The 14,986-nt window shown below is 38.1% G+C and overlaps 1 protein-coding gene across 1 annotated transcript; it reads left to right on the top strand.

Moving 5' to 3' along the window:
• Nucleotides 1-1,146: 1,146 nt before the first annotated feature.
• LOC111700633 (uncharacterized) lies at nucleotides 1,147-1,895 on the top strand. The gene is made up of 2 exons (XM_023471616.1): nucleotides 1,147-1,269; nucleotides 1,347-1,895. The coding sequence occupies exons 1-2, from the start codon at nucleotides 1,147-1,149 to the stop codon at nucleotides 1,893-1,895; spliced, it is 672 nt and encodes a 223-aa protein (XP_023327384.1).
• Nucleotides 1,896-14,986: the final 13,091 nt, after the last annotated feature.

Genomic DNA, 14,986 nt, shown 5'->3' with positions numbered 1-14,986 from the left:
CAATCTAGCTATTACTTAGTCTCTAAATGCCACACAAGGACACAATTGTAGCTATGAAACTAGCTATTACTTTTGCTTTCAATGCCACACGGGGACACAACCATAGCTATCAAACAAGCTCTTAATTTGGCTCTAAATGCCACACAGGGACACAAGAGTAGCTATCGAACAAGCTACCAATTTGGCTTTAAATGCCACTCAGGGACACAAGAATAGCTATCGATTAAGCCCTTAATCAATCTCTACCATAAACAAGGTAGTATCTCAACCCAAATATTTCAGCGGGGGTACCATTACTCTACACTGTAATCAAAGCGGAGTTCTGATTCTAACTAACTGTATTTAAGATTTATATGTTACAAGTTAAAGTTAATAGACGTAATTACAATACCTACCTCGTTATCTATATCACATGATTAAGGCAATCATTTTACATATTTCAGCACAGTTGAAATAGGCGCTTTTAAGATGAGCATATTTGTAGGATTAGCAAGGATAGATAACGTAGTTATTCCATAGATAAATAAATAAACATAGATAGCTTATGTATGCAAAATCACCAAGAATTGTACATTGTACAGTCCGCGAACTCATTCTTCTAGGGGTCAAAGTGTACTTCAATGATAAGCGGGGTGGTTTGGTGTTTTGGTGGATTTCATAATTATTAAACCACTCAGGAGTGAATTTTATTTTGAGAATATCAAATTATTTCACTGAGCAATATCATATTGACGAGAACCGAAGAAGGACATGAGAAGGACTAAACTAACTTAAATTTCTTTTTACAGAACTCATGCACACCACAAGTACTCAATGACATAAGAACAGCCAATGAACCGACCTAGTTAATCTATATAATATGAATGTGGCGGCGTAGTGGCGGAAGACGAAGCTTTTTGAGGAGTCTGGAGCCGAGTATCAAGACGTGGCAAGATGAGCAGTTTCCGGCCACATCACCTAGCTATCTATCTATTTTTTACGTTTTGATTAAATTAAGTTGAAGATTTAGTAATAAAGTAGTTATTTAAACCAGGTGTTTAACAAACCGAGCGTAGCTAAATTGGTGACCCCTAGTTTGAAACTATAGGCAAATAGACTGTTTTTCCGTGCCATTTTATAGCTACATGCTCGTCAAGTGAAATTGAAATGCCTAAGGACAGTGATAAGGTCCAAGCCCTAGCTGAACCCAGCTCGCTGGATTTATTAAACACAGTATCAGTGAAAGTTCCAGCCTTTTGGCCAGATTCTGCAGAGGCCTGGTTCGTGCAGGTGGAGGCTCAGTTCGCCCATAGGGAGTGACCGCCAGTTCCACCAAGTTCTATTACTGTGTTTCATCGTTCAACCAGGAGACGGCTAATCAAGTTCTGGACCTCATCAAGAATCCTCCATCTTCCGACCCCTATGAAGCCTTGAAGAGCCGTTTATTGAGGTTGTTTGCTCTCGACGATTATCACAGGTATGAAGCAATCTCCAACCTTCCTCTCTCCGGCGACATGAAACCTTCAAAGCTTATGTCAAATATGCTCGCCCTGCTACCTCTTGGTCACAAGCCGTGCTTTTTTCTCCGTGGAGCGTTTCTGAAGAGGTTGCCTGCCAACGTTCGAGCTCACCTGCTGAGGGACGATTTTTCAGTTCCTATAGCCTTAGCCTTGAAAGCGGACGAGATCTATCAGAGCAAAGTTTCCTCCTCTACTGTCTACACGGTTTCCAGCGCCCCGGAGGATGTTGTCAACGCCGTGAGATCCTCACCTACAAACCGCCCACGACGTTCAGCAACTCCTCACTCCGGCAGCCGAGATAACAGATCATCGTCTCCGACTCTGTGTTACTATCATCGTACCTGGGGATCTAAGGCTAAGAAATGTAGAGCTCCATGTTCCTGGTCGGGAAACTAGTTTACAGGCAGGAGGATGTTCGTACCCTTCCTGCCGGGCCTTCTACCTCGTCTCCTCTAATCTATCTGCAGGATTCTCTGAGCTCAAGGAGATTCCTCATCGATTCCGGCGCCTCTGTGTCAGTTTTTCCTGATCCAGGATCCTCAGGAGGAGATTCGGGAGTGAAAATGTTAACTGTGGATGGTTCCTCTCTATCATGCTCCGGTTCTTGAGTCATTCCTCTACGATTCGGGAATCACAGGTTTGAGTGGCCTTTTCAACTAGCTCCTGTAGCCGTTCCAATCCTGGGTGCAGATTTTTTGAAACACTACAACCTCCTGCTTGATGTGTCCAACCAGAGGGTTTTCAGTGCCGATTCTCCGACTTCTCCATCCATCGTCTTGCCAACCTCCCCATATTCCAAGCCTGCCTCACTCACAGCCAACCTTCTTGCCACTCCTCAGTATCTCCGACCTCCTCGCAGAGTTTCCAGATGTGGTCTCGTCCGACGGTTTCACGGCCTCTAAACCTCGTCACGGAGTTACTCACCATCTACTCACGCAACCTGGACCTCCGGTGTTCGCGAAGGCTCGACGTCTGGACCTGGAGAAGTTGGCGTCCGCCAAACGAGAGTTTTCTGCCATGGAGAAAGCCGGGATCATTCATCGCTCTAATTCTCCTTGGTCTTCGCCTCTTCATATGGTCAGGAAGAAGGATGGAGGCTGGCGCCCTTGTGGAGATTACAGACAACTGAACACGGATACAGTTCCGGATCGGTACTCTTTACTTAATATTGCTGATTTCACCTCTAGAGTCACAGGTTCAACCATCTTTTCTAAGTTGGATCTTCAGAAGGGGTATTACCAGGTTCCTATGGCTGAAGAAGATATCTGTAAGACAGCGATCATCACTCCATTCGGGATGTTCGAGTTTCTGCGTCTTCCCTTCGGCCTCAGGAAGGCGGGGAACACCTTCCAGAGGATGATGGATTCCATCCTTGGAGACCTTCCTTATTGTTTCACCTACATCGATGATATCCTGGTGTTTAGCAGCAGTTTAGAGGAGCACGTAGATCATCTTCGTCAGGTTCTACTCCTCTGTCGTCAGCATGGTTTGACGATTGGTTTGCCCAAGTGTGAATTCGCCGTGCCTGAGATAGAGTTCCTGGGTCATAAACTTTCTGTGTCAGCATGGTTTAACGATTGGTTTGCCCAAGTGTGAATTCGCCGTGCCTGAGATAGAGTTCCTGGGTCATAAACTTTCTGCTCATGGTTGCTCTCCCCTGGTCAAGCATACTGCTGCGATCTCCAAATTTCCTGTTCCTGCTGACAAACCTGCTCTACAGAGGTTCCTGGGCATGGTGAACTTTTACAGGAAATTTCTCCAGGGGCGGCTAGAGTACTTGCCCCACTTACAGATGCTCTGAAAGGTTCTGGCAAATCTCTTACCTGGACTCCTCTCCTCGACGCTGCCTTCCGTCATGCCAAGGATCTTCTCATCAATGTTCCAGAGCTCTCTCATCCTAGACCATCAGCTCCGATTTCCTTAGCAGTTGACGCTTCTGACTCTCATGTGGGGGCCGTGTTGCAGCAGAGGATTGATGATGCCTGGGTTCCGTTGTCCTTTTTCTCAAGGAAACTTTCGGAGACTGAGAAGAAGTACTCTGCCTTTGACAGAGAACTCCTAGCTGCTTATCTATCTATCAGGCACTTCCGTTTCATGCTAGAAGGTAGAGAATTTTTGTTATTCACTGATCACAAACCTCTAACCTCAGCTTTGTTCAGGAGTTCTCCGCCCTGGTCTGCTCGTCAACAGAGACACCTGGCGTACATTGCAGAGTTCACGAGTTCCATTGTGCATGTGCCAGGCCTGGAGAATATTGTAGCTGACGCCCTTTCTCGTCCCAGCCATACTCCACCTGTTGATCCCTCTTCAGTTGTCCCACCTGGTTCTTCATCACCAACATCTCTGTCCCTGCTCCAAACCTCCACGTCATCTCCACGTCATGCTCCAGATCCACCTCTCCGAGATCCACACCTGCTCCAAACCTCCAAATCATCTCCACCTCATGTTCCAGATCCTCCTACCAGAGATCCAGTTCCGGCAGTGTCGGAGGTGTCGGCGGTGTTGGCGGTGTCGGCGGTGTCAGATTCTCTACCATCCTCAACTTCTATCAATCAATCAAACTCTCAAGAATTTTTAGTTCCAGGTTTCGACTTTTCTCGAATATTGTTACTTCAGAAAACCTGTCCTTTGATCCAAGTTATGAGGAGGTTACCCTCGCTCTCCATAGTGAATGTGACTCTGGATTCCGGATATTTAATTTGTGATGATTCTACAGGGTCCCTCAGACCTTTAGTGCCAGAAGTTCTCCGCAAACCTCTGTTCCTTGCTCTTCACAACGTCTCTCATCCTGGAGTCAGGGGTTCGCGGAGGTTGGTCTCCGCCCGTTTTGTCTGGCCTGGGTTGTCTCGTGATGTCGGGCTGTGGACCAGGTCTTGCCTCCGTTGTCAACAGAGCAAGATTCAGACTCATGTGAAGACCTCCGTTCCTGCCATCCCTGTTCCTTCACGACGGTTTTCTCACGTTCACATCGACATCGTTGGTCCTCTGCCCTCTAGTCAAGGTTATTCTTATGTACTAACAATGATTGACAGAACTACTCGCTGGCCTGAAGCGGTGCCTTTATCCTCCATCTCTACTGAGTCCTGTGTGAGAGCGTTTATCTCAACCTGGGTTTCCAGATTTGGAGTACCTTCTACGTTAACTTCCGACAGAGGTGCTCAGTTCACATCCTCCGTCTGGGCCGGAGTCTGCCGAATCCTGGGTATTTTGCCTTCTCAGACAACAAGCTTTCATCCACAGTCAAACGGTATGATTGAGCGGTTTCACAGATCTCTCAAGTCCTCTCTCCGAGCCAGAGCTTCCGACTCCGACTGGGTTTCTCATTTACCTCTGGTTCTCTTGGGTCTTCGTTCAGTTCCCAAAGAAGACACCGGGTTCTCCGTCTCAGAAGCAGTGTACGATTCTCCTCTGACAATCCCTGGAGAATTTTTAGATGCTCCTGAATTGCCAAGTTCTCAGTTCCTCAGCAAGATGGAGAGAGTCATCGCTGGTTTCTTAATTCCTCCGCCTCATCATGTTCAACATTCGCCTCTGGCTGGAATTCCTGCGGCTCTCAAGGCTGCAAAGTTCGTGTTTGTTAGAGAGGATGCCAGTAAACCCTCACTTGGTCCTCTATATCGAGGCCCTTATCTTGTTATGGAGAAGCGGAGTAAATTCTTCCGCCTGCAGATTGGAACCAAGATAGATGCTGTTTCCGTGGATCGACTTAAACCTGTAATCTCAGACTGTCCAGTGATCCCTGCAGTACCGCCCCCTCGGGGACATCCTCCTCTCCGCCCGTCGAAGCATCCTCCGGACCTTTCCTCCGCCGTGGATTCTTCCACCTCCAAGAAGAAGTCTGTGATATTCATTACTAAACCCGAGTTTATTCCAAGACGAAATCCACACAGACGTGCCAGGGTAAGAAGTTCGTGCTCCACCTTGACTCCGCCGTTCCTTCTTGGGGGGAGTACTGTGGCGGCGTAGTGGCGGAAGACGAAGCTTTTTGAGGAGTCTGGAGCCGAGTATCAAGACAATGCAAGATGAGCAGTTTCCCGCCACGTCACCTACCTATCTATCTATTTTTACGTTTTGATTAAATTAAGTTTAAGATTTAGTAATAAAGTAGTTATTTAAACCAGGCGTTTATCAAACCGAGCGTAGCTAAATGAATATCTTTAAAACATCTCTGTACATTTATATCTTTCAAGACAAAAAATGTCGTCTTATGTGCAATCTATCTTTATCTACGAGTTATTCTATCTCCACATGTACTTATTAAAAAGGGTTTAAGCTAACCATGCTACATATTCATTTGAAACACAGTTCAAATGAACGTAGAAATTTAGAAACATAAATAAATAATAATGATCAATGTACTGCAAGCTTACAGAATATCATGTATTACCTGATATTTATTACATGCAAGTTGGTAAATGCTGCAAAATGGACAGCTGAGGAAAATGCGATGAAATCTCAAATAAACGAGGAGGGATGAAATGGGTGGGTGGGGAGCGGGAGGAGGGGGGGGGAGGTGTTTAAGATGAAGGAGGGGTTACTTTGAAGGTCTTAGGTCGATAGAGTGTGTAATGTAAACATATCAAATATGGGACTTCTCAAAATTTGGTAATTTGTATAATACACGGAACAAGATAGGGAATGGGATGAATAAAATAAAAAAATGTTCAAAATGTAATGTATTCAATTATATGGCACAGTGCGCCTGAAAAAAAATCTTTTTTAAAACTAAATATTTTTTTATTTTCGTTAAGTTATTCATTCTAACAATAATGTTACATGATGTAAATTATCACAATTTTTTAAGCACGAAAATTTGTTACCATTTCTATTTGAGCCATATTACATAGCGGTTAGAATAAAATCCGACTATTGGAAATTGGTATATATGTGAATTAGAGACTTGGGAATTTAAGAATACATTTTCTGCGTTTCAAAATATAACTGTTTTCACATAGCGACGTCATTATTAAAACAATTCAATTGATCAATATGATCGTATTTATATTTGGGCTGTATTAGCTAACTATTAGTTTACAAATAGCAAATAAGTTGGCGGAAATGTAATGCATAAAATGTATTGAATTCAGGGTGGCTTACGATATTTGAAATGATGTCCGGAAAACACACCAAGACAAAATTATCAAAGGTTGGTAATTTCTATGTGAAAACCTGGACATGGTGATCGAATCGAATAGGAGGGAATATATTCCGCATAATTCCTCACAATTCCGCGCAATTCCACGTAACATAATTCTGATTAGAAACCCAAGATAGGATATATTAATATTAATATTTTTGAAATGCATTAGAAAAATTATTGACGGGGTATAAAAATATAAAATCATTGAAAAAAATTATTAACCTAACTTTTTTCATTAAATCTTTTTGAGAAAACTCATGTTTTTATGGATCTACTTTGAAAAATTCCAATTTGTAAAGTTTTAATCATTTTTTATCAGTATACCAATCGACAGAAAGCGCCGAAAAGTGTTGCCATGCTTCAATATATCTTGTTAATGAAAATAATCTGAAGATAGTAGTATAAAACACTTGAAATTCCTCTTAAATGTTAGCTGGGTATAGAATGAATATTTATTCCTTTTCCCTCGACAGTAAAAATTTCACTCTTTTCCTTGATCCATTTTTCCTTAACCTTGATCTCTATTTCCATAACCTTGATCTCTTTTTCCCCAACCTTGATCCATTTTCCCCACCTTGATCCATTTTCCCCGGCCCTTGATCCATTTTTTCTCAGGGCCCCTCCCCTTTCTGCTAATGTTTATATTTGCAGTAAGGTGTGAAGTATGGATACAGGTTTAATGATTCTTCATTGATGATAATCTCTCAACGTTCTTGTCAATGAATGAATAAATATTCAATCTGTGCATTCAGGAACCCTATATGAAAAAAGTGTGTCTAATTTACAATGGTACCCTTTAAACCTCTATCTTAGTAATTTTGAGGAAGATATCATAGATTTATCTTAAAACTCATGAGTGTTGAATTCTGGAAATTTCCTTTTTTTTCTTTGTTGCATGAGCAAGGCACTGTTTAGAGAAAATTAAAAATAATAAATGTTTGGTTAGGTTAGGTTAGGTTAGGTTAGGTTAGGTTAGACACTGTAGAGAAAATTAATCCTTAATCCTGATTACTTAATCTGAGTATTTAAGGGACACACTTTGATTTTCTTCTCATACCGTTCTTTCTTGAATCTAGAAGAGAAAAATCAAAAACCTTTTTTTTAATTTAGAGAGTCCCTCCTGTTTCTTAAAGGCGCGCAAAATTTCAAATTTATCGTCTTCTCAGATTGGTTGAATTTTATACACTTTTCAGGATACAAGGACAAGATTAGCTTAGTTTCGATATTAAGAAAAAGGGAGATTCTCTAAAGTTTTTAGCTCAGACCCTGTAAATTCCCAAAGCAGTAGACAATTTACAACAGTGTGTTTTAATAGTTTTTCACATACTTGTGAAGATGTGCGCAAATTCAAAACTTGCGGAGCTACGAGGTCACAAAGTCACATCAATAATGTTACATGTTGGCCTTTTTTGCATATTTTTGACGTTGTCAAATTTTAGTGCGTATATATCACCTGATGTAGAAATTTAACTATAGAATACCATGTAAATTAAAATAAATACTGAGAATTCTTCTGCTAGAGGTGATTGCGAAAATAAACACAACACGAGGATTTTAATTGCATAATTTAAATGTTGATTAAAATCTGATTAATGATTATTTATTCAAGTCCCGAACTGTCAATCATTGAATATTCCTTAATGCAAGATCACTATGCATACTTTCTCCAGAGTCCGAATTTATTGAATTTGAGCCGCGTCTCAAATCCGCCAAAAGCCGGTTTTAATTGATTGCCGGCTTAAATCTTGAAACATTGAATATAATTCTAAGTGACACCAACCATATTTGAGCCCCATTTCAAATTTAAGCCGTGGCTCAAATTCTTTAAATTCTGGCTCAGGGTGGTTTGAAAATTAGGATTCCTCGGATAGACAACTTTTTATTTGTTTTGTTTCGTGTAAGACAAAATTATTGATTTCTTTTTGTAGATTGGTCTCAACATAATGAATTATTGGTGTTTCTGTTCAAAACAATATAGTTGATAAAAATAAAAAAACATCAAGTTTAAAAAAATGTTTTTGTTTTCTGGGTTTCTACTTTCTGTACTTCTTTATATTTCTTAATTGTTTAGAAAAAACTTATTTTCTTTTAAAGGGAGCGTTCGCGAAAAACTTAGTACTCGTCACAGTTTCTAATTTTCTAACTCCTACGGCTTTATAGTATACGACAGCTGTAGGTCAGATGGTCATTTCTGTTTGTTACTCATAACATGATCGTTTGATTGATGGAACGATCTGTAAATTACGCAGTGGTCCGATGCACACTTAAAGCTCCTGTAGGGGCGATCAATTTTCCAAGGTAGAGCTATGGCTCAATGGCTTACCCCCCCCCCCCCCGTCCCTCTATAATTATGAAATTCAGGACCTCAACACATAAAAATATATATTAGCCACGTCAGCATACAAAGAATTATTATGACGATATATTGATCAAAAAATAATTAGGATTAAGATATATATCCACCCTCTCCCTCATATCATTCCCCCCCCCCCCACCTCTAGTTTTAGATCAAGCTATTATATTGAATCCAAGCTCATATCTGAATCTGTCTACATCTGTCTATATTTGTCTATATCTGTCTATCATTTCATACTCTGACTGTCATTTTCATATTCTCCTATCGGAAACTGGTGTTCTCGTGTATCCTGAGTTGTACACACGTATGAAGAGCAGCCAGATTGGTGTCATCTATATTGGTTGATTTTGATAATACTCTCAAGGGTTTCCTTGCGACATAAATTAATACTTAACCCTATCCCTGCTGGGGTACTTGAAAACCAGGATACGCTGCGGGGGGGATCAATTTGACCCCCCCTCTAAATCCCATGTTTTATGTCCAAATATGACAAATGATACATCATTAGAAAGCTCTTGTGCTCTACTTTTAGAATCTGCAAAAAAATTGCAAATTTGCGAAAATTGAATTTTTTATCGCAAAATCCAGTTTTATATTAAAAATGTTTGCAAAAAAAATTTGTCCAAAAAATAAAAAATTGTACATTTTTGAAAAGCCCTTGACCATGCCATTTCAAATATGCAAAAATTTTTGCAAAATTTTAAAAAATCAAGAAAAACTAAAAATGTGCAAATTTCCTTGTTGTTTGCAAAAAATTTGCAATTTTTTTTCGCAAAACTTGTGCAATCCGTTTTCTTATGTCATAGGCTTTCCAAAAAGCTAAATTTTATCAAAATCTGACAAGTGAAAGTGGGTCAAAACAAAGATTTAGTTTGTTACAGGCAAAAGCAGTCATTCAGGCAGTGTGCCTGAGGACTCAGGCAGTTAGTATTAAAGCCCGGTTTTAGGCCTAAAGGGAGGGCTTTGGGTATGTAAGAAAAGTCAGAAAATTTCAACAGCCTCAGACCAATACTTGAATTATGTAAAAAAACTACAGGGGGGGGGTCAAAAAATTGACCCCCCCCCCAGCAGGAATAGGGTTAACAACTAAATATAAACTAAATTTAAGTTTTCATGAATAACAACAGAATAGTAAATATTGTCAAATATAACTATATATATATAAAGTTGTAATTTCTGTCTATGTAATATTTGTCTATCTGTTTGTTTGTCCGACCATAACTCGAGAACCCCTTGACCGATTTGTCTCAAAATTTGATTGAAGAACTTGGGAGAATCACGGGAATTTTCTTAGTTTGGTTTTTTCATTCTAAGTTAAGTGGGTTGACTTTAATAGAGAAATTTTTTCAAGTGCGGGTAAGCGGCAGGAGTAACTTGGTAACCTTGGCAGAGCTGGGTTCCCAAGCTTGTATCTATATGTATATAATTTGCTTGTCTGTCTGGGTGTCTGTTTGTTTGTGTCCTATAAACGTCAAAACGGCTGAACCGATCGGGGCCAAATTGTTTTTGGGACCCCAGGGAAGCTCTATAGATGATCAAATTTTCAAAAATTTGCCCCCATCAAAAAAAGTGGTGACACCGACAAATTGTTAAAATTATTATTACTCCTTCTTTCTAAGTGTACTCCTAGTTATTCCAGGGGGGACGTCGCCCCCTCTATACCTGGGAGGGGCTTCCCCCTTTCCCCATAAGCTGCCACTTGCAAATTTACTAACGACGAAGTGTCGTGAATTTGAAGGAAAAATGTTTGCTATCTATCTATCTATCTAGTTCTCTTCCTGTTTTGTAACAGATGTATATCTTTAAATAATCTTCTATAAGCTTACCAAGGAATCTATCTATCTATCACTCTTGTCAATTCTATCCATCAATCTATCTATCTATCTATCTATGTATCTATCTATCTATCTATCTATTTATCTATCTATTTATCTATCTATCTATCTATCTATCAATCTATCTATCTATCTATCTATCTATATAACTATTTATCTATTGATCTATCTATCTATCTATCTATCTATCTATCTATCTATCTATCTATCTATCTATCTATCTATCTATCTATCTATCTATCTTTGAACCCATTCATCTATTGATCTATATCTATCTATCTATCTATCTATCTATCTATCTATATATAACTTTCTATCTATATCTATATCTATCTATCACTCATGTCATTCTTTCTATCTATCTATCTAACATTCTGTTAATCTATCTATTTATCTTTCTTCCTATCTATCTATCTATCTATATATCTATCTATCTATCTATCTATCTATCTATCTATCTATCTATCTATCTATCTATATGTCTATCTATATATCTATCTATCTATCTATCTATCTATCTATCTATCTATCCTGTCTTTCTAACTATCAATCCATCTATCTATATATTGTTTTATCATCCATATTATCTAGGAAGGTAGTCTGATTCTGATTTTCTATGATACTTACAGAATTATTAACTTAAATACTTTAGACCAATTTTAAGATTTTTATCTGAGTAAAAATGAGGAAAATATGTTATTTATCTTACAAAGGCCTTAATTCTGGCAATTTTCTTTTTTGTTCATAATTAACAATAATAACTATTGAGTTAGAATAATTAGAATGACTCATTCATAATGATCAGACTAAGGTTCAAAGGGTACCATTGAGAATCAAACATCCATGCCTATAAATAAAAGGACACTTATAAATTAGTTTTTTTACGAAAACTTGATCCTCGGACAGTATTTAATAAGTTTTTATATTACCATTTCTCTGGTTTCTAATTGAAAAGACTTTATAAATTAGTTTTTTTACGAAAACTTGATCCTCGGACAGTATTTAATAAGTTTGTATATTGCCATTTCTCTGGTTTCTAATTAAAAAGAAAACTTGATCCTCGGACAGTATTTAATAAGTTTGTATATTACCATTTCTCTGGTTTCTAATTAAAAAGACTTTATTAGCAAAACCATTGTTTTATTTGGAAAACTGATCATGTTTCTTGAAAAGCTGAGTTAATTACTTTTAAGATTCTTAGCGTAGAATTGAATTTGTAGAAACAGTAGAAATTCAACTTGTTTATCATAATATGCATTGACCGTTAACAACAAATATATAATCTGTTAAAATTCTGCATATTATTCGTAAATGTTGCTTTTATGGGGTTAAAAGTATTAAAAATATTTTTATCAATTTTCTTGATCATAATTCCTTTTTCCTCCGCTTGAAGTCCCTTTCCATCAACTTTGATCCCTTTCTCTAAACCTTTATACTTTTTTTCCTGATCTCAATCCCATTCCTTCAACCTGATCCCTTTTACCTTGACCATGGTCCCTTTTTTCCTGATCTTAACCCCTTTCCTCCAACCTTGATCCCTCACCTTCAACCTTGATCCCTCACTTTCAACCATGATCCCTCACCTTCATCCTTGATCCCTCACCTTCATCCTTGATCCCTCACCTTCATCCTTGATCCCTCACCTTCATCCTTGATCCCTCACCTTCATCCTTGATCCCTTTACCTCTTTTTAACCTTATTCCTTTTCCCTCGACAGTAAAAATTTCACTCTTTTCCTTGATCCATTTTTCCTTAACCTTGATCTCTATTTCCATAACCTTGATCTCTTTTTCCCCAACCTTGATCCATTTTCCCCACCTTGATCCATTTTCCCCAGCCCTTGATCCATTTTTTCTCAGTCCTTGATCCATTTTCCCCAGTCCCCAGTCCTTGATCCATTATCCCCAGTCCTTGATCCATTTTCTCCAGTCCTTGATCCCTTTTCCCCAGTCCTTGATCCATTTTCTCCAGTCCTTGATCCATTTTCCCCAGTCCTTGATCCATTTTCCCCAGTCCTTGATCCCTATTTCCTGGACTTTGATCTCTTTTCTCTATTTTCCCTTCTAAAATAAACCTTCCCCGCTTTTAAAAAATGATTTTTCTCTGAACGTGGATTGAAAATAATGAATCAAAGTTTTTCAAGTTTCAATAAACGACCCACTCTAGATTCAAGATTCATCTCTTCTTTTCTTTTCAACAAGTTTTTTGTAGGCTTTACAATATTTTCTTAATCGATTAAGCTCTCAGCTACATAAACCCCTCCAATATTATAAAATAAGAAGGTTATTAAATGACAATGAATTGGTGCAAATTTGTGAATACCTTGTGATCTGACGAGTAAGATTAATTTCAGATCGCCCAAACTGCTTTATGTAGAATTCTAATGAAATAAAAAAAAATTCATAATTTAATCGTTTTTATTAACCTCAAATAGAGAAAGTTTTTCTTTAAATTTATCAAAATACCAAAATTATGCTTTCTGATGATTTCTGCTAGCCTAAAAATATCAAATTGTATGTTGTGTACTTTGTATGTTTTTACCTTTATTACTTTATTGAGAGACGTAACACGCGATAAAAAATGTTAAATTTGGTTTCCTGAGTAACATCAAAAATAGGGTCCTTATCCCTAAGTTAGATTTTCATCATGTTATTGGACTACGGGCAACGCAGAGTACTTCTGCTAAATTGAATCCATGCCAATGGGCCAGCCACCCCTGGCCTCCTAGGTCATTCCTCCCCCTAACATTGGACTACCCTGCCCCCCCCTCTGGGCTACCGTTCTGTACCCCTACTATAATCCAAGTGCAGTAAACGGATACCTTGACTGTAAAATTGCAAGGTCCTGAAACCCTGTAAATACTGGTTCAAATTACAAGAAAGGTGTGGAGGATAGTCCCTCCCCCCCTTTCATCCTTTAATATATCCTCTAATCAAATGAACTACAGCTTAACTGCAAGAAGAAACTTTAAAAAACCTTGGTTTTGTTTTAATTTGAAAAAAGCAAAACAATAACATATCGGTATCATAAATATATCGCATTAACAGGAAAACAACAACATATCAGTATCATAAATATATCGCATTAACAGGAAAACAATAACATATCGGTATCATAAATATATCGCAATAACAGGAAAACAATAACATATCGGTATCATAAATATATCACATTAACAGGAAAACAATAACATATCAGTATCATAAATATATCGCATTAACAGGAAAATGTGTCTACATTTAAATACAGTGATACCCAGAAAACTCTGGAATAGGAAGATGACTTTTAGGATTAAGTTTTGACTTTAAAGAGTCCAATAAGCATGGTACACTGAAAGTGTTCAGTGTAAACAGACCCATTTTACTTGATAAGTGATTTAATTAGTGTCTAATAAAACTATTTGCATTGTAACACCATCATATATGCTTAAGTACTTCTATAAAGTCGTCTTCCTATTTCTGAGTTTTCTGGTTATCACTATATCTTTTGGTTAGAGTTCAGGACAATATAGAAGCTTCACAATATTTTTATATTACTGAGATTAAATAAGGATGATGTTTATGTTTGTGTGACATATAGTTAAGGTCTGTGTGATATATATCCAAATATTTAGGTCTGTGTGATATATATCCAAATATTTAGGTCTGTGTGATATGTATTCAAATATTTAGGTCTGCGTGATATTTATCAAAATAGTAAGATCTGTGTGATATGTATCCAAATATTTATGTTTGTGTGATATGTATCCAAATATTTAGGTTTGCGTGATATATATCCAAATATTTAGGTCTGTGTGATATGTATCCAAATATTTAGGTCTTCGTGATAGGTATCCAAATATTTAGGTCTGCGTCACGTGGATTTAACAGTTCTGTCAATATTCCGCAAAGCTGTGACTTTCGATCACAATTTGACTCATTAAACATAAATTTTAGCCTTTTTTCTGAATCACTTTTTTGTTGGTATTTGTATTTTGAATGAAAATGTATAGAATAAACAAATCCTTAAGTTAAAAGATTGTTGAAATATATAAAACAAAACACGTTTGATTTCAAATAGAAGAAACCGAATGCTGCTCACTCTGGTTAGTCTGGGGTGGCGTGATACGTATCCAAATATTTAGGTCTATGTGATATGTATCCAAATATTTAGTTCT

Source organism: Eurytemora carolleeae, unplaced genomic scaffold (genome assembly GCF_000591075.1).
Source record: "Eurytemora carolleeae unplaced genomic scaffold, Eaff_2.0 scaffold247, whole genome shotgun sequence".
Classification (NCBI taxonomy): domain Eukaryota; kingdom Metazoa; phylum Arthropoda; class Copepoda; order Calanoida; family Temoridae; genus Eurytemora; species Eurytemora carolleeae.
This window is presented reverse-complemented; position numbering and strand designations above follow the sequence as displayed.

Excerpts from the sequence above, each read along its gene's own strand:
- LOC111700633 (XM_023471616.1), top strand. The coding sequence starts at position 1,147 with ATGCCTAAGGACAGTGATAAGGTCCAAGCCCTAGCTGAACCCAGCTCG. Across the intron at positions 1,270-1,346 it reads CAGAGGCCTGGTTCGTGCAG|GAGACGGCTAATCAAGTTCT; the intron begins GTGGAGGCTCAG and ends TCGTTCAACCAG.